Source organism: Rhinolophus sinicus, chromosome 1 (genome assembly GCF_057876585.1).
Source record: "Rhinolophus sinicus isolate RSI-liver-muscle chromosome 1, RSI-T2T, whole genome shotgun sequence".
Lineage (NCBI taxonomy): Eukaryota > Metazoa > Chordata > Mammalia > Chiroptera > Rhinolophidae > Rhinolophus > Rhinolophus sinicus.
Window position 1 is genome coordinate 111,563,701 of NC_142501.1, and position 19,465 is coordinate 111,583,165.

Consider the following 19,465-nt stretch of genomic DNA (forward strand, 5'->3'; position numbering starts at 1 on the left):
TCTCTTTGCTGCTGGCGTCACCACTCTGGGCCTCTTTCTCCTATAATGAAGCTATTTCTGCTCATCACAAAAACTCTGACACCACCAATGACAGCTCACCGCATATCTCAGGACGGATCCCATCCGAGAACAGTGTTTCTTCCAAAGCTGACATCCCCCCCGTTCCTGGATCACCACCCGGGGCCTCCAGGGCTCGGCACCTCGCCCTCCTGTGCTGCTGTATCTTAGGCGGTGTTTGCTGTCCTCGTGTTGCTCCTTGTTCAGGTCTAGCCACTGTGTGTGATCTGTAGCCTTTCTTGTCTGGCCACCAGGGTCCAATACTGTCTGGAGACTAAGAGCCTGCAAGGGCCTGGGCGGCTCTCACAGGCAGTGCAGGGACTCACCGGACAGACTCTCAGGTCCCCAGAGGCCCTGTTGGATTGTTAGTCCCCAAAGAGGAATTAAAGGATCAAAGGAAGAAGACTGACAGCTGATTCCTCTGGTGGATCACAGGACAAAGAGAGGCCCAAAGGGTGACAAGCTTAGGAGAATCACAGTAGTTTTCAAAATTCTGGAGGCTTTCCCCCTCAGTTTTTAAAAAATGGAAGCAAGCTTCTTGGTGGTTAACACAGAACCGATCTTACATATCACTACTCTTCTGGGCCCCAATAACCTATCACTGTTACAGTAACCTGACTGAAGTAGCAATGCTACCGACCAGCGTATGTGATCCCCTCTCTTTATGGTCACACCTGCTAGTGACCGCGCTCTTTCTAGGTGACAGATGCAAGGGGAATGAAGGGCAATCCCCACCGCTGACCGGCAGGCAGGCTGCACACTACAATTATCCCTGGCTCCCTGACAATTTAAAACTTATAAATAGTATAAAAATGACAAAACTTGCAACCATTCTCCCCAACACAGAACAGTAAGTAATAGCACACAGGTCAGCGATGAAGATGGTGAGGAAGGTTGGAAAATAGGGATAATCAAATTAAGTGGAGTTTTGAAACTTTTTTCTAATTAAAATTCAATTTCTTTTCAAATTCTAATGACGCAGCTGAATTTCAGATGTGTTTGCAGGAGTGATTACACTCACTCCTTTAGACTATAAGGCGGCCTCTGAAAGGGAAAGCAGCGGTCTCTGTGTCGCCTGCCTCCCTCCTACAAGCTCTCATCACCTTTCTGCACGTGGGTGAGCCGTAAACACTCCTGCTCCGGTGCTGTGCCGACAGTTTCCACTTTAACCAACGTTCCGCCTGTTCTAAAAATGTTCATTTCTCTGGTCGCCACAGGCCCCTTCTGGTACTGACCCAAAAGGAAGCTAACTCAGGCACCCTGGAAAACAATGCAAAATACAGAAAGCTGAAGGGATAGCAACACTACGAGTGATATGCTGAAGAAATCGTCTCTGAGGCCACTTTATAAAGGACGAAGATGACCTTTATAGAAGCAGCTAAGACTTACCCATTTACTAGATTTCCAAAACCCAAACCAAAGAAAATGCAACCACACCAGATCTAAATTACAACACTTTATTGCAGCATCGGCAAAGGTCAGATTTTTGAAGCTGGTGAAGTTCGGGCAGCATTTCCATGTGAAATGTTACAACTTTACAATTTTGTTTCTTATTTAATTCTACATGCAGAAACTGAAACATGGTAAAAGAAAAAATGCAAAATAGCTAGGAAAAAAGATGTAATCAAGTTGTAGCATACAGATGTGCTCTTTAACTAAATTTACTACGCCTACTGGAAAGCAAACGAAAGACAACTATCCTAATAAATTAACAGATTGCCAGAAACAGACTAAGAACCCTCATTTCTATTTAGTCGGGGGGTGAGGTGGGGGTGGGTAGGGGGTGGAGAGAAGGTGCAGGGGAGGGGTACAAAACAAAACAAAAGCAAAATAAAAGCTCTACTGTTTCCATACTTTGTTTAGAGACAGAGGCTGTAAACCCATGAAGGTCAACAAAATCTTCTGATCCACTTCTTGTTGTCCTTCGTCCATTTCCTGTGACACGCTGTTTCCAATGATACTATGATACTTACGATGGGCTCAGTACCCCTCTTCTCAGCCTGGTGGCAGACTTCCCTAAGCCCTCTGAATCCATGTTCTTTGTATACTAACAGTCTTCACATTTTTCTTTCACCCTAATAGGCAATTTTGTATCACTGACTCTGATGGATAAAACTGATTTTTCTCCCTCATCCCTTGTTCCTCTTGAAGCAAATTCCTAAACAAAAGCCTTCCTGGTAGATTACCTGGTATTTAATTATCTTTCATCATTTTGTTGTCCTGCATGTAAGTTTTTACTAGAAGATTTTACTGCTTGCTCTATACTTTTCTACTGTAGTCCTGGAGCCCCCAAATGTATCTTCTTCCAACATGGGATGTTCAATTCAGAGACACTGTAACTCAAATCAATTTTAAAACTCAAGTTCATTTCCCCCATACCATTACCATTACAGCCCTTTCTTCTCCGGCTCAGTCATCTCACTGCCGCTCTTCTGGGTGTAACTGCTCAGTAGTCAAGTTAACCATCTCATTTCTTGACTGCTATTCTCAGGAGAAGATGAACCCTCCCATGATTTCCATGACAAAAGGCCGTGTGTGCCTCATCTGGAAGCTCGGCTTGTTCCGGTGTTGGCAGAGGCTGCTGTCCCCGCCTCATGGCCCCAGCCTGTCCCAGGTTTGGATTCGCAACTCTTTAGACCGACATGCTGAGATGTGTCCACTGCTCTCATTCAATTGCTGGAGGACTCCACTATCCACAACATCAGATACAGGACCTAATGAAATGACACGTGCTGCTGGATCAACGTCTCCTGGGGGCACAAACGGGGCAACATTAAAGAACCAAACTGAGGACAAAGCTCCAGCAAGAAAAGAGCCCTGAAACACCACCAGTCACTATTACTGAGGTCGCCACACAAATCAGTGCTTTGCAAAGAGCACGCAAACTCCTACTGACTCAGACACAACAGGAGCCTCTGGAGGGGCACTAAAGAAAGCAATTCGGACAGTGATCCGGGTATCTTTCCTGCAATGACTTTCTCAGATGCCGAAATCCATGGTTTGTGTGATGGTTGAATGGTGGACCCCCCAAATTCATATGTAGAAGTCTAACCCCTAGTACCGCAGGTGACCTTATTTGGAATTAGGGTCATTGCAGGTGTAATTAGTTACGAGGAGCAGGATGGGCCAGCAAAGCAGTAGACCTTGCCCTTAGAACACTGGGAGATTCAGACAGACACACACACAGGAAGAATGCCCTGTGAAGATGAAGGCAGAGATCAGATGGTGGTGCAGAAGCCAAGGGATGCCAGACGTTGCTGGCAAACCATCAGAAGCCAGGCGAGAGGCCTGGAACACATTCTCCCTCATGGCCCTCAGAAGGAACCAACCCTGCCGACACCTGGCTCGCGGACTTGCCTCCAGAACTGTGACAAAGAGTTCTGTTATTTAAGTCACCCAGTGTGTGGTACTTTCTTATGGAAGCTCTAGCAAACTAGTAGTTTGTTTTTCACAAGGCAAGTTACATTAGCAAGAAACATCCAAAGCCTGGATAACATGTGCAGAACTGAACTAAATGGAAAAAAGGTCAATAACACAAGTATTCCCTGAGAAAAAGAGAAAAGTCTCTCTCCTGAAATCAAGAGAAAGCAACGGTCTAAAATAAAAATACTTTAAATGAATGACAGGAAAGAACTGTTCATAGTCTTTGATAAGAAGACACACTTCTGTCACTAGGTATAGTGTAGGCGGTATCACTTGACTGGTTTATAAGCAAACAATAAATCTGAGAGATTTAAAAACCAAAGAGCCCAAAAAGTACTTACAATCTACACTTTGGATTAAATGCTATTGTAGGTGGGACTCTGTTTTATAACAAAACTACCACATTTAACCTTACAAATAAGGACATACAGAAAATATGTAATAAAAAATACACATTCTCCTTAAGATGGGTTTAAAAAAAAAGCCTGTTCATACAGCGCTTGCTACTCAAGAGTGTGGTCCACACTGCAGCAGCTCTGCCATCACCTGGGAGCTGGTTAGAAATGAATCAGCACCAGCAGTGTAATGAAAGTCAAGGTGATTCAAATACGTATTTTAAAGTTTGGGGAGCACTGGTGTAATGCATGCGAATCTGTAGCATATAAACTATCTTAGCACTAACACTTCGCAAAGATGTCAAGCTTCAATGTTTTCGACATGAACCAAGCAGAAAACAACCAAGTCCTGCACTAAGGGGTCCCTGGCTACTTGGTTTGCTTAGAGAGCGCTATTGCTATTTTAACTCATTATAAGCAAATGCCTATACTTTGTTACAGCATTACTGCCCAGGGAGAAGGGCGGAAGTTTGAACTTACAGCTCTTATTTTGATTCTGATTAGAAAGGGTAAAAATCATAATTAACGTCTGGGAGCCTAATCAAAATCCACAGGTAAGTAAAACATTAAAATGCTTTACTAATGAGTTTCCAAATAAATGTCCCTGTATCTGCTATGTAATTTCAACAATATTGATAACAATTTATTTTTTAAAAAGCACTTGCCAAGTTAAGGATCAAATTGAAAACAGTTTCTCAGCTCTCACTCACAGAATTCTCTTTTTGCTCCTTTGTACAGGAATCCCCGCTCAGCACGTTCTCCGTAAGCGAGCTGATAAACCACTGTGCCATATAAACATCTTTCTGCCAAGTCTGGGCCCAGCATTGAAAATAGAAAACAAAGAGGAGACAAAGCACCAAGAGACTCTACCCCATCAGTTATGTTCTTTCAAGTTACTACATTTCTCCGCTTAAAACTTAAGTATAAAAAACGGCAAAGAACATTTGGTGCTCAAAAGGCTCAAAAACTCATGTTTACACGTCTGCTTGTTCCTCTATACTGGTCATCCACACCCACTCTGTAACAGCACTGGCTTTGAAAATATCATGATACTTTACAGAGGGCCTTTTCAAGAATGATGGACAAGTTGGGTTTTTCTTTTTTTCAAGTTATGATTTTAAGAAGAGATTTAAAACAGGTAGAGGGGTTGCTCAAGAGTTGGGACTCTCACAAAATCCAGAAACGACAGGGAAGAAAGTTAGGGAGGAAAACACAAGGAGAAAGACTGTGAAATGACTACACATAGATTTGTAAAAGGCCCTCTGTCCACTCAACAAATATTTACTGAGCATCTACCGTGTTTCCCCGAAAATAAGACCTAGCCGGACAATTGGCTCTAATGCATCTTTTGGAGCAAAAATTAGTATAAGACCTGGTATGTTATATTATATTTATTATATTATATGTTATATAAGACCGGGTCCTATAGTAAAATAAAACCGGGTCTTATATTAATTTTTGCTCCAAAAGACGCATTAGAACCAACTGCGTGGCTAGGTCTTATTTTCGGCAAATGGTACTATGGGCCAGGCAGCAGGAAGTACGCAGGACTTACAATGGCTCCGCTGCTGCCCCAGGTTTCAGTCTCACGGGGGAAGCGACAAGCGAGCAAGGTGGTTAGCTCGGGCTGTGGAGAGACGTGAGCCAGGGCGGCACACACACTGACCTGTCAGGCTTCAGAGTACCAAGGTGAGATCTGACGAAGGAGCACGAGCTCTCCCAGGGAAAGCATGAGAGGGTTCCAAACAAGGGGCGGCCAACAGACCCTAAGAAGAAGAACTAAAAGGCCAGCTTGCTTGGGAGTAGGGGTTAAAAATAGCAAGAGAAAGCTAATAAAGCAAGCACACCCCCATCATGCAGGGCTGTTTAACCAAGTTCAGGGCCTTGGACGTTATCCCACCAGCCATGAGGACCCACTGAAGAGCTCACATAATCAGATAGCAGATGTGCACTGTGGAAAGAACACAGAGAATGGAACAGAAGGGTTGGAGCTGGAGACTGAGAAGTCGATAGCAGGCTGCTGGCAAAATCCAGTGGGAGGTGATGGTAGCGGGATCTAGGGTTTCTCAGTGGAGGTGGAATAAAATGGGCAAGTGTGAGAACCATTCAGCAGAAGAATCAGGTATTTGTTAATTAACTAGATATGGAAATTGAGGGAGAGAGGAGTTTAAACTAAAAGCTCCTTTTCTAGTTTGGACAACTGGGTGGGCAGTGCTTCCATTCGCAGAGAACACCGGAGGAGAGCAGCGGGGGGCAGGGGAGCACTGACGTTTAAGTTCCCGTGAGACATCTAGGTGGCTATTTAGAAGACAGCTGGATATACAGTCAGAAACTAGAGACACAGCACCTCCAGACAGAGGCAAGCCCAGAAAGGAGTCAGGAGACGGGAGACAGGGAGGGAAGAGCAAGACCAGAAGACCAGGTCCAGGGAATAGAGTAAACCAAGACGAACAGGAGGCCCGCATGCTACGTGCTCTGAGAGCCTGAGAGACTCCTGAATGAAGACCAGGAGGCAGCTGGTGGCTGGGGAAGGCCGTTTCAGCGAAATGGCAGGGGAGGCAGGAGACTACAGTCAGCCACACAAGTGCACGAGGAAAAAATAAGAACAAACGTGGCCAGTTCCTCGAAGTTTGGCTAAACTGGGGGACTGGAGAGAGGGAATTTTGAAAAATGACTGAAAAACTGGTAGCAAACTAAGAGAGGCATACCTTTGTGTTCATATACACACCCATTATAGCATATATGTTTACACATCTGTCTTCCCATGTTTGTTCCCTATGGCCTAAGAAATGCTTAGTACTTAACACTTTCAACCAATGAGTTTTTAAAGAAATATATGACTAGAATTAGCTCTTTCAAGTACCTGTACTTGGTTTTCCCACTGAACTATAAGACTGAGGGTTAAAACTTTGTCTTTTTCTACTTTTTAATTTTCCATAGTACAGGACCGAAGGCATGGTAGGTGCTGGATGCATGTAAGTGGAGAGGAGCAAATCCTACTACAGATATCAATTATGTATCAAACACCATACTGATTCTACAAAGTCAAACACTTAGAAGTTAGGAAAAGACGCTACACTCGCAATATCTGACTCGAGAAGGGGTTTGGTACGAATAAAATAATGGTGTTCAGAGATGTCAAGGTGCAATACAGGCAGGTGAAGTTGATGGAAACATCCAGATAAAAATATTCTAATAGTTCTAACCTCCTCTAATCACGAGACAAGAACAGGAAACAGAACACTATGGTATATATTTAAAGCCACTCTGAGAAAACATAAAAGCAAGAAACTAATATTTTCATGGTCAGTTAACCTACCTAGGTTTAGCAGCAATATTTACATGTATTTACATTTATTAGGGAACTTTAATGAAGTTTGGATAATTAAAATTAACCTAATATATCATTATGCCTAATTAGATAGGTTTGTACAGCATTTATAACTTAGATTTCTAAAAACATTGCACTCAACGGATATTAAAAAACAGATCCCTAAACTGTCTTGACAAACCAATTTTCTAGACCGCAATTTGATTAGAGTTGTCTGAGCATACAGTTCGAAGAAAAATGTTACCAGAAACACACAAATACACTTAGTGAATAAAAGACATAGGCCCTAACGTCTGCATTTTCCCCAGGGCTACTCTCCCCCAAAACAAAAGCACTCCTGCTGCTCCCAGCAGACTCCCTTCTATACCTGCTCGCCACCCCCAACGACAAGGTGATTCTCAGGGCTGCTGTATATCCTCCTCTAAACACTAACACCCTGAGAGAGACCAGTAAGAGCAGCAAAGCCAATGTCACTTTGATCATAACCTGATCACAAAACAGGAAATTGAGTTAATGGTACGGGTCTTTAGATCAGATCCCAGAAAAACTTTAAATAATTTTTTAAATCCTTAAAAAAAGATGAATTAGGTCTTATCAGGGAACATCTTCTGTGTGAAATTCCTTATGGAGTTTTAATTATTTCACATTAAGCAACTCAAGTTCAAGTAGAGTTGGCATAAATCCCAGCAGGACATTTTATAATTTAAAAAACAAACAAAATACCTCAAAACAAACTCGACCTGCATATTTCAAAGTCTAGTAATTAGGTCTTGCGTTTCTGTAAACATTAAGACGTAACGTTGACCCTGACAGATCCTAACACAAAGCCTGTGATTTCTCTCAAACTAGATCTGTAGCTGGTCTTCTCTCTAAATGCGAAAGAGAAAATTTAAAAAACAAGAGAAGTCCACTCCGAGAGAGTGGCCAGAATCGGTGGCTGAAATCAAGATTTAAAACACAAAACAAAACTGTGACTATTTTATAAACAGGTTTTCTTTTCTCAAATACCTTTTCTCAAAGATTTTTCTATTTTGGTGGTAATTCGGCCTTTACAAATAAGTATAATCCAGAACTATCTGGTTTGCCCACATGGACACCATGCAAAACAAGGAGCTTTGGAGAATGAGAGACTGTCCTACCTGCCACCAGTCTTAAAGATTAGATCCGCATTAGGTGCTCCCTTTGGGTGCTGGTATCGTGGCCGCCGCTCCCTATTGGTGTTTGCTGGGGCTGGGCGCTGGGCAAGAGACTGCAGCATTTCTGGAACAAGTAGCAAAAGAGAAAAGGTGGTGAACTCTGGTAAATGTTCTGCCCCATGAAAGCAAACAAAACCCAAGGGAGCCAACAAGTGTATTAGTTCTGTCAGGTGGCTGACTAAAGAAAAACGACCATTCCATACGGAGATGAGACGTGCTCTTCCACGGCCTATGGCTCCCCTTATTGCCAGTGTGGCCAAACATAAAGGTCTTGTGAGGCAGTACAACAGTACAGAAGCAGTATGGTACAATAACTGCAAGCAGAGTGTTTGGAGCCAGACAATACTGGTTCAAATCCAGCTCTGCTACTTACTAGCTATGGGACTTTCGATTCAGTTTCCCTAAATGTAAAATAAGGATAATAATAAACATTTATCTCACAGAACTGTTGTATGGATTAAATGCTTTGAAAAAGCACATAAAACAGTGTCCAGCCCAGCAATCACTTATACTGACTGCTAGCTATTATTAAGAATGGCGGGTATCAACTGGAAGAGGAGATTCTAGAAATGGGACTTAAAGATAGAAAACCAAGAACTTCTTTACACAACAATCTCTTGCACAAAAAGCAGTTGTCAGAATAGCTCTAAAATCTGGTGCCACAGAAACATCAAAAGGCTGGCTTAGGGTCGGCCAGATGGCTCAGTTGGTTAGAGAGTGAGCTTTGAACGACAGGGTTGCCGGTTCGATTCCCACATGGGCCAGTGAGCTGTGCCCTCCACAACTAGATTGAAGACGAGCTGCCACTGAGCTTCTGGAGGGGTGGCCGGATGGGATGGCTCAGTTGGTTAGAGCACAAACTCTCAACAACAGGGTTGCCAGCTTAATTCCCGCACGGGATGGTGGGCTGCGCCCCCTGCAACTAAAGATTGAAAACGGCAACTGGACTTGGAGCTGAGCTGCACCCTCCACAACTAGACTGAAGGACAATGACTTGGAGCTGATGGGCCCTGGAGAAATACACTGTTCCCCAATATTCCCCAATAAAATTAAAAAAAAAAAAAAAAAAAAAAAAAAAGGCTGGCTTATGAAGTGTCCATGGGCTCTACACAGAAGGTTCTAGTTAATCCAAGAGTGCTGAGTATGTCTGCATGAAACTAGAATCCTAATTTGAGCATACCCTCGAATCTGAAGGAACGTAGGGTCCTCGAGATTGGGACTCCCAGATAGACAAAACGAGCTAATATTTGTTGAGTCAATTTGCTCACAGTTGACAACATGATATGATTAAAACCTGACTATTATCTCTTCTGCAAACATAGCTCTAACAGTACGGAAACTAACTGAATTAAGGAGTTATGATGAGATTATAATGAAATTTAAAATTATGAGCAAACTATAATGAAAATTACTTTATTGTTATTGTACAAATAAGTGAGAGAAAAATGAACATAGAATAGAATATAAATAAAAATCAGCTATTCAGACTAAATATATACAAATATGGCATAGAAAGGTCGAGAACAACTTTGACACTCTATATTTAAAAAGCCTAAAAGGCATCAAAATTTACTATGTCTGTCCTATAAGTGATTTTATACCTTGATAATCTTCTTGTTCTTGCCGTTCATTGATATCTAGTGTGAGTTTTTTCATTCTCATCCTCTCTTCTTGTTCTGCCTGCTGCTGGTTCCAGTGATTTGCAGCAAGTTGGGAAGACATGGGCACATTAAGGATCTTAAACTGAGGGGGGAAAAAATCACAAATGGCTTGAGAAACTCAAGAGAAAAAAATGATTTCAAATAAAATAGTAAGTAGAATTAAAAGCATTAAAAACAACAACAGTGGCTTTCCCTTCCTATAAATCAATAAAGACAGTAAACTCCAAGAACAGAAAGAGATAATGGTATTCCCCTACTAGAGGCTCGCTTGGGTTGGATGGGAAGTGGAGGCCATCAAGTTCAAGCTCCTGAGAAGCAGACGCTCATCTTTCTGCAATGTTGGGGAGCACACATCTAGCACCAAGGGGATCGTTTTTCTACCTTTAGCCCCTATTATGTATGAGTAATTGTCAGAAAGGCTTTCTATAGCAAGTTGTAATTGGCATCCTTTTCATTTCTGTCCTCTGGAACCAGTTCTGCCCTCCTGAGCTACCTAGAACAAATCTAGCCCACCTGCAGTACAAACAGACCTTCCTACTGCTGAAGACAGCTGTGATGTGGGAAAGGAAGACGAGTTAAGCAGCCGATCTACAAGATCTATTTCTGTTATGTGGAGAGTCCTTACCTATGGAATGTTTTTGTTTTTAGCAGGATGTCCCGGTTTAGGATTGTGCAAAGTAAGCAAACCTAGACAGAATCTATGAATTTACGGGCCATGACTCCCAGAAAATTGTTGAGTAAGCTTTGCAACTGAGTAATAAATGGAAATGTTTCATAACCTAAATTCTCTCTGCTGTGTATAACCTGCACTTCTCACTTAACCTCCTCTAATACTTTGGACCAAAGGCATGTTGACTGAGGCATAAAGGAAGGGCTTAGGAGCTGTTCTCAGGATCCCACAACTCTCTCGGCTGGTCTGTGCCTTCTGGATGCGTGCATCCTTGAAATTATTAGTAAAGCTTAACCCTGCGTGAGATCTCTGATTCATTCGAGTTTGATTTGACAATTTGATTCTTTGTTATTATTTCAGATGTCCTCTCTTGGTATTTATTCTTTTATGATGCACGTAATATGTTCCTCTTAAAATGTAATACCCAGAATACTAAATGCAAAAGGCTAGATGTACACTAAAGTGAAAAATATTAAGTGTACGTGTGAAACTATCTACAAAGCCAAATAACTATATTTCATTTATATCACAGCAGATAGTTATCTCACATATAAAATACAAATCTATCTAAGGCAGTCCATTTAGCTACCAGCCTAGTAGACCTCACCCCTTCTCCTCAATTAACTTAGTGGTCTAGTATGGACTCTTTGCAACTATCACTTTCTATTATACAAGCTCAAAACCATCTTTAAAAAAACAAACAAAAAATTTAGTGAGTTATATTTAACATGAGTACAGTAAACTACACATATTTTAAATGTACAACTTGATGAGTTTTGACAGATGCATACACATAAGAAAACCTCACTGTAATAGATAATATAGTGAGTATATCCATCACCTCCAAAGGTCCCTCTTGTTCCTTTGTTACCCACCTATTCCTTTACTCAGACAATGCTGACTGCTTTTTGTCACTACTGATTAGTCTGCACTTTCTAAAATTGTATATAAATTGAATCGTTCAACATGTATCCTATTTTCTCCAGCTTCTTTTTACACAATGATTCTTAGATGCATCCATGTTGTCGTATGTATCAATAGTTCATTCCTTTTTATTGCAGAGTATTACTCCCTTATGAATATACCACAACTTGTTTATCAGTTTGCTTGTTGATAGCATTTGGAGTATTTCCAGTTTGGGGTTATTACAAATGCAGTTGTACATTCATGTACAAATATTTGTGTGGACATGTTTTCATTTCTCTTAAATAAAAAATAATAAAAGAATGTTAGGAATAGAAGAGCTGGGAATATCTGATGTGTTTTATGAGAAAATGTTTTCCAAAGTGGCTACACCATTTCACATTGTACTAGCAGCGTCTGAGAGTTCCAGTTCCTTCACATTCGTGGCAATACTCAATCTTTTTAATTTTAGCCATAACTTCTAAAGAGAAATCATTATAAATAAAAGAAACAAATATATATATGTGTGTGTGTATATACATATATATATATATATATATATATATATATATATATATATATATATGAAGCTACTGCATACTTGTAGCTGAAACTGGAAAAATATATATACACATATGTATCTAAATACATATATATAATCCCATTACTATGATAAACAAGTATCAATTACTCCAGTCAAAGGACATGTAAAACAAATCATGACTCCTTATAAATGTTAACTGCAAAAAATGGGTTGTTTACAAGTACTAAACTGTAATAAATATATTGTGCATTTGTTTAAAACATTGTATTTCAATTCACTATCCTAATTCACAAATATTTAAATCTAGAAATAAATAAATTATCCATGGCATTATCTTTCTTTTAGCTACTCACTTCATCAGTATTTTCCTAATGATTAGAGGAGAAAGTTTTTTCTGAGCATAAATTTGGTACAAAGAGATCTTTCACTTGAGAATTAAAGATTCCTATAAAGGCAACACATCTCACTTTTCTAGGAAAAATGTTGCACCAGAAGGACCAACACCCAAAAGTCAAATAAAGAAATAAAAATCAGAACAAACTATACTTTCTTTTGCAGACCACAAAATACCAGTGATGTTGCTTCAAATAATGTTCCTAAAATTGAACATTTTCCAAAATTCCAAATAAAGTTTATGAGTTGAAACTTAATAGCCAAGTACTCTGAACTCTCATTTCATGTTTGCTAGTATTTTTTAAATGTTTCCTTAAAAACTAAACAAAATCTCACATTTTAAGAAACGAGGACTTCCACTCCTTTTGTATAGTTACATGGGTTACACAGTATAAAATCTATCCACTTTAAACTAAAAATATTCCTCCTAAGAAATAAGCACATAGTCTTATTTTGAACCATACAATTTAGAATTTGGGACTGCTAAAATGAATTTATTTTTCAAAGCTGAAAAACTTAAGGTAGGTTTGAATGTAATTTATGCCTACTCATTCTGAAAAGGTCAAATGCGGTGCACGAGTTGACGAAGGTATAATGAATTTTCATTGTACCTCACAAAAGGGAGGGACAAATGAAAAAACTGATTATTCACTCTTGTGCAATTTGATCTTCGCAGAAATACATTTCTAGCCCCCTTCTAGGTAAGAGTATTCAAGGCTCAACAAGTGTGTCCACGTAATACAAATGTCCAGTGCCTGCAGGGGAAAGGGAACTGAGGTTTATCTAACTGAAGTTGCTACGTATGCCCGTCACAATTAAAAAAACCTTTTTCAGATGCCAAAAAAATTTATGTTAAGGATTGAGAGCTTTTAAAGAAAAACAGGATGAAGCAGACCTAAAATGTGATGACAGAAATAGAAAAGTCTAGCTCAGAGAACTTAGTCCCAAGAAAAGCAAAATCTCTGAACCTCAAGAATCCTGGTAACTGTGGTGATCTAGAAATTCCGGGTGCTCTGAGGAGAGCAGTTTTGCAGAGATCTCAGTCTAATACCAAGTTTACAGTCTTGATTAAACAAACAAACAAACAAACAAACAAACAAAAAGCCCCAATTTTTCTAGGGACTGAGTGGAGGATGGGAGAGCAGGGAAACGGCAGCGCTTCAGCCTGGCCTGAGGGTGGGACAGAGCGAAACTTTCCTGAAAGCATCATAACCCAAGAGCCTGGGACAGAGGAAACGCCTGATGACTGGAAAGGAATTATGAGGAAGTGTCTGAAAGATACAGCAGTGCTCTGAACCTAAGTCAAGTTAACTATTAATGTGAGTCACTATGTAAAGCCTTTCCAGCCCTCCAGTCCACATTCTATTTGGTATATACTTTTCGTATCTCAAGATTTACTCTCCCTATAGCAAAATGGTATACTGTGCAACTCTGAGCCTTTGTGTAACAAGAAACGACGTGACTAAAGCAGAGATGAAATCAGGCATCGTCTCTGAGGACAGCATATCCCTCCACAGTAGGCGACACACATCCTAGAGGTCTTTCCTGATCATCCGTCTTGAGCAGCGGCCTCCCTCTCATGGCCTCCCCACCCCCATCGCTTTGTAGCCTCTGATCTTGCTTTATTTTCCTTCATAGCATTTTCCCAACCTGACATTACGTATTTCTTTATTGTCTGCCTCCCAACCCTAGAATGAAAGCTCCCAAGAAAGGAGGGACTTTGGTTGCCTGCTGTATGTTCTGCACACAGAGTAGCGTCTGGTGCGCAGCAAGTAAACAATAAATATCTGTTAGGTGACTATTAGAATGAGGGTGGGAGCCAAGCGTATTGAACTTGTCCATGAGAAGCTGTGTGAGCTGCCCTATTTCATACAATCTAACATTCTATGAAGCATAAGATTTTACACACCACTGAAACAGGAAAATGCTGACAATTTTCACAAGATTCATCAACTCTAAAAGGCAGCTTGATTTCAGAAATGTTTTTACACCACTGGTAATATATGATGTATCTTAGAGTTGTGTCTGAGAGTCAGGCCTTATTTTCCTCATAGCACTTTTCACCATCTGCTAATATATGTTTGTCTATCTCTCTGAGCAGGATGTGAGCTGTCAATGGACGAATTCCTAAAGTAACAGCTTAGTAGTCGGGGAAATGATTCTGAGGGCTGTCTGTGAGACATGGAAAAGAAGGGAAGCAGGCCAAGGAGAACAGAGGAGGATTATAGGGATCCAAAAAAAATGACTTTCAACAGAAGTCTTGGTAACTTGAGTTGTACCTGTCATCCTCCTTTCCTTTCCCACCCTGAATGCACCCAGGAAACCTTGCTGCTGAAAGGCAAAGGTATCTATATATTCTAATATAGATGCATAAATTTTCAATGGAACTATCCGTTGGTAAGTCAGATGTGTCTTCTATATACTGGATAAAATTATTTCTTCCACTAAATATTTTAAATGTTTCCAACTCTTTCCCCTTGTAGACAACAGAGAATTTAGAACAAATTCTCACCTTACACTTGATAACTAACAATCCATTGTGAACACTCAGTGGGCAGTGGGCAGTTTCATACCTGCTGTTTATTGCCTTTTCTTGTTAACATGACGAACGGCATGGTATCTGCGGATTCGGCCTCTCCCTCCCCACCACCAAGTGGGGGCCCTTTTCTCAGCTGGCTTTTGAGATGCAAGGGAATAGCAACATCAAGTTGGTGTACTTTAACAGATTCGCCACTTCTTTGCTTAAAGACAAAAATGAAAAGATATAAATACTCTGAGGTACACAAGGATGCATATAAATAGAAATTTCAAACAATTTATTCAGTGCTGTATTTCTTAAGACACAATCATTAGAGCCCGAGTAATCTTTCTGAAATGCAGATGAAACCAGAGTCTTCCCCACTCTGAAAGGACTGTGATTTTGCCTCTGGTTATCACTCTAGCATCTCCAAGTCCAAACACACAATGTTGTAGGTTCTGCTAAATTTCCGTTCCTCGAATGCACTGTGCTGCTTCATTCATGCTCATAGCACACATCTTCCTTCATAATTATGTGACATAATTACCTGCTTATGTCAGAATTCCCCACCAGACTGGGGTTTATCACCATATATCCTTTCCCTGGTAGTCTCTAGCAATGCTTTATACACAGCACGTTCTCAATTAATATTTATGAACAAATGGAATCTATTAATGTTCAGGTTAACTTCCTGGTTGTTAGTACCAATTATTTTTAACATTTACACTAGATTTATCAACCAATTTATTTAAATAAACCCTCACTGAAGACTTACTGTGTTAGGGTTGGAGATATTAATATTAAAAAGACAGTCTCTACTCTCAAAGAACTGATAAACTTGTTAAGTGCGAGAGAGAAATAGATTAATTACTTACAATTCATCCGAGTTATGTACAGCCTGTGTTGGGGCTGGAATGACTAGCTAGGCCTGGTTGGGAATGGCGGGTGCTGAGATTGCATGAAAGGTTCAACAAATATGGGACATTGGAACGTTCAAGACTTCATATGACTTCTTTCAAGCAAAGGGTCGAAGAGCAGTTTTGTGATATGGGGGGAACTTACGCCGGGGAAGAAGAGGCACACAAGCAAGGACATGAAACAGCATTTAGGGAACTGCACATAATTTTCTGTGTTTGATGAATGGAGCACAAGTGAAGAAAAAGCTAAATATGATTCTTCAAAGTTAAGCAGGTAATGCTAAAAGGCCATGAAGGTTTTAAAATTATTACAATTTAAACAGTCTTTTGATATAGGCTCCATTGTGCAAGAGACTTGCAAGTCACACAAAATGGTAAAAAGAGTAAAGTTTTATTGTTTTTGATTTCTAAGTTCCAATTTGTTAGAATTTGCTTGAAGTTCTCCCAGGTTCATAAGATTTATTAAGTTTTTTTACTTAAAATTTGAAAGGATCATGTTAGACGAATCTTGATTTGTAAATTATCCATAAATTACATGTTGGGGTTCCTGAGGGTTCAACCCTGAATCTGCTTTCCCCCTCTCTCCACACCTGAGCGATTCATTTGTTGCCATGGCTATAAATATGCTCTAATAACCACTCTTTGTGTTTCTCTTCTGATCGCCAGATATTTCCATTTTGATACCTCACAGGCTTCTCAAACTTACCGTGGTCAATGGAATGCCCACTCACTCTGCCCGTTTCCCATCACGGAGACTGGCCAGTGGGCCAAGCCAAAACATCGAGTGTCGTCCTTGACTCCTCGTCCCCCACACCCCACTGTCTAATCAAGCACCAAATCAATCCAATCCTTTCTTCCCCCTAAAAGCTTTCAAGTCCACACTTCTCTGCAGGTGTCCTGGCACTATCCTAGACAGACGACCAATCACGTCTCACGCCGGTTACCAAACAGCCTCCTGACTGTCTCCCTGACTTGTTCCAGTCTGACTCACCTTCACATAGGACCACGCCACTCCACAGGTGTCCCACCCCAATCACCCATTCTCATGCTGTGCCAGCCTCCACAGACTGACTTTGTTCTATTAACACTGGCCTTCTTTTAGTTTTTCAAATATTGTAAGTTCTTGTTTGGCTCAGCACCTTTGACAAATGGTTCCCATATTCTCGCAATTTTTCACCTAGATGTCTCCTTTTACCTGTCCTGTCTGCAAATTATGATCTCAGAGATGCCTTTCCAGATTCTTGTATCTAAAGAAGGCCCTTCCCTTACTCTCAACCAAAGCATTGTTCTTTTAGTACTTTAGCATTTACTACAATGTGAAATTATGTATTTGTTTAGTTTTTAAACATCTACCTTCCCCCTAAAAACTACATTCTGAGAGCAGGAAGCAGGTCTATTTTTATTTACTACTTTATGGTAAGCCTGTTGCAGTGTTAGGCACATAGTAGGTGCTCAATAAATAGTTGCCAGGCAAATGAATAACTAAGTGAGTGGCTACTGACTCACATAAGATAGGAAAAGTTTCTTTACAAAGTAAATTGTTTATTATCTCTACAAAGGATTATATTTTATTTGATGACTTCTGCTCCTAAATGACATGAATATATGATTTACTTCATAAATTAAGAGAACTTTCTATATGTACATGTATATATATATACATGTACATGTATATATATATATATATATATATATATATATATATAAATATACCTATATGTATATATACACACATATATGTGAAGAAATTTTAATATATGCAAGAAGCAAATTGGTCTAATGCTAACTTGTGCATACATTATCATAGTTTTTGGCCTTAGTGGCATCAATGAAAGTAAAACCCATTATTTCTTCTCTAAAGGATTACTCCCCACCCCCACATAAAGACTCTCTAATATCTTCTATCTTAATAATGACCCTCCTCTTTTAGCTCTGGTCTTTTCTAGCTACCTCCCCATTTCTCTTCCCTTTCTAGTAAAAATCCTCAAGAGCTGGCAATATTTGTACCCAGTCTCTTCACCTCCTCCCTTCCCATTTGCCACTGCTCCCACACTATGGGGCGTTCATCCCACCATTCCAAAAACCGCACCCTTCTCAAGTCACCAAAGTGTTTCACAACAGCTACTAAAGTAAACTGTCTATGGGATTTTACCTCTAACTACAGAAAAAGATAATTCTCTAAATTACTGGCACGATAGAGCTTTTTATAAAATCCAGTGTATTAATGTCACTATATAACATTTAAACAACATTAAACAACATTCCTTTAAAAGATCAAGTAACTAATATTCCTTGAAGTACTTACATACCAGTTATTCAAATTATAAATCAAACTTAAGAATTTACTAAATTAAATTTCCCCACATATTTATCTTCTACAAAGTGTGACTCCTAAACCAACTACAAGTAAAGGGTCTTAGAAATAGAGACGTGATTCAGAAAGAAAAGGCAGAGGTTGGTGCAATGAAATTACTCTGTTTCAAGTCTTATATTGACTAAATTTCCCCCACTCTATCTCAAAGAAAGGTGCAAATCAGGATGTGGGATGCAAGCATTGGCAGCTGCAAACCATACAAACTAACAAAAAAACTGCTGCAGAGGCAAGTGTTTAGATAGTAGAGATACTCATATTAACTGGAATTAAATATGCTGCAATCGTTTGTATTGAGAAGATACTTAGGAATAGAGCAACATTTAATACCTGAAGATTTTCGAGCATCATTTTATCCAGAGCTTGAATGAAGTCCTCATCTTCCACACACGGTACGTGCTTCAGTCCACCTCCTTTGATCATTACCTCCTTATGAAAACAAAACAAAAACAAGAAATCAGACCAGAAATTTTAACTGTAATGTTTTGTATGGCAGAGCCTTTTGTATTAATAACTTGTTCAACATAACTCAAAGAATGAGTAAAATATGTAACATTAAATGTTAAGAAAAACTTGTTAATAAAGAAACTTAGGAAAACAAATTTCCAAAGAAATAGTTTTCAATAATCACAAGAAACAAAACTTCAGTGGCTAAAATTGCAATACTATGAAAATGTTGCACAATTTTAAGAAGCAAATTTTCAGCCATACATACAGTATTTTCTTCATCAGTTTCATTTTCCTTGTTTGAATCTGTAAGGTAATCTGTATTCTCTTCCTCTTCTTCCTCTCCTTCATCCTCATCATTATCAGAACCCTCCTGAAATTGTTTAATGATAGAAGATTAAAACATTTTGAAAAGGGTTACTACATTTTACAAAGGTAAAACTTCTACATAATTGTTTATTATTCTCAATGTTAGGGCAAAGTCCACTAAAACTATAGCGGACTTTAGTCAGCTAAAACCCCATTCACTATCGTCCACTGATCTAATAATACAAAGCATAACCTTATGCTTACACTAAAACTAATGAAAAAGTGTTTAATTCTATGACTGAAGTTCTATTTTCATTAGTGTTTTATTAT

At 39.7% G+C, this 19,465-nt stretch overlaps 1 protein-coding gene across 4 annotated transcripts in view; it reads right to left on the minus strand.

The window, feature by feature from the left end:
* Positions 1-1,500: 1,500 nt before the first annotated feature.
* Positions 1,501-19,465, minus strand: part of UPF2 (UPF2 regulator of nonsense mediated mRNA decay) — a 96,976-nt gene continuing 79,011 nt past the window's right edge. For 3 of the 4 annotated variants that reach the window (XM_074324984.2, XM_019710276.3, XM_074324982.2), the window contains exons 17-22: positions 19,095-19,199; positions 18,710-18,808; positions 15,147-15,314; positions 10,004-10,145; positions 8,346-8,466; positions 1,501-2,807 (exon numbers count right to left, since the gene is read on the minus strand). In XM_074324984.2, coding sequence (XP_074181085.1) covers positions 2,798-2,807; positions 8,346-8,466; positions 10,004-10,145; positions 15,147-15,314; positions 18,710-18,808; positions 19,095-19,199 — 645 coding nt within the window. In that variant the 3' untranslated portion in view covers positions 1,501-2,797. Of the gene's footprint in view, positions 2,808-7,584; positions 7,775-8,345; positions 8,467-10,003; positions 10,146-15,146; positions 15,315-18,709; positions 18,809-19,094; positions 19,200-19,465 lie in introns of those variants that run through there. The other variant, XM_088802348.1, reaches the window with a different exon arrangement.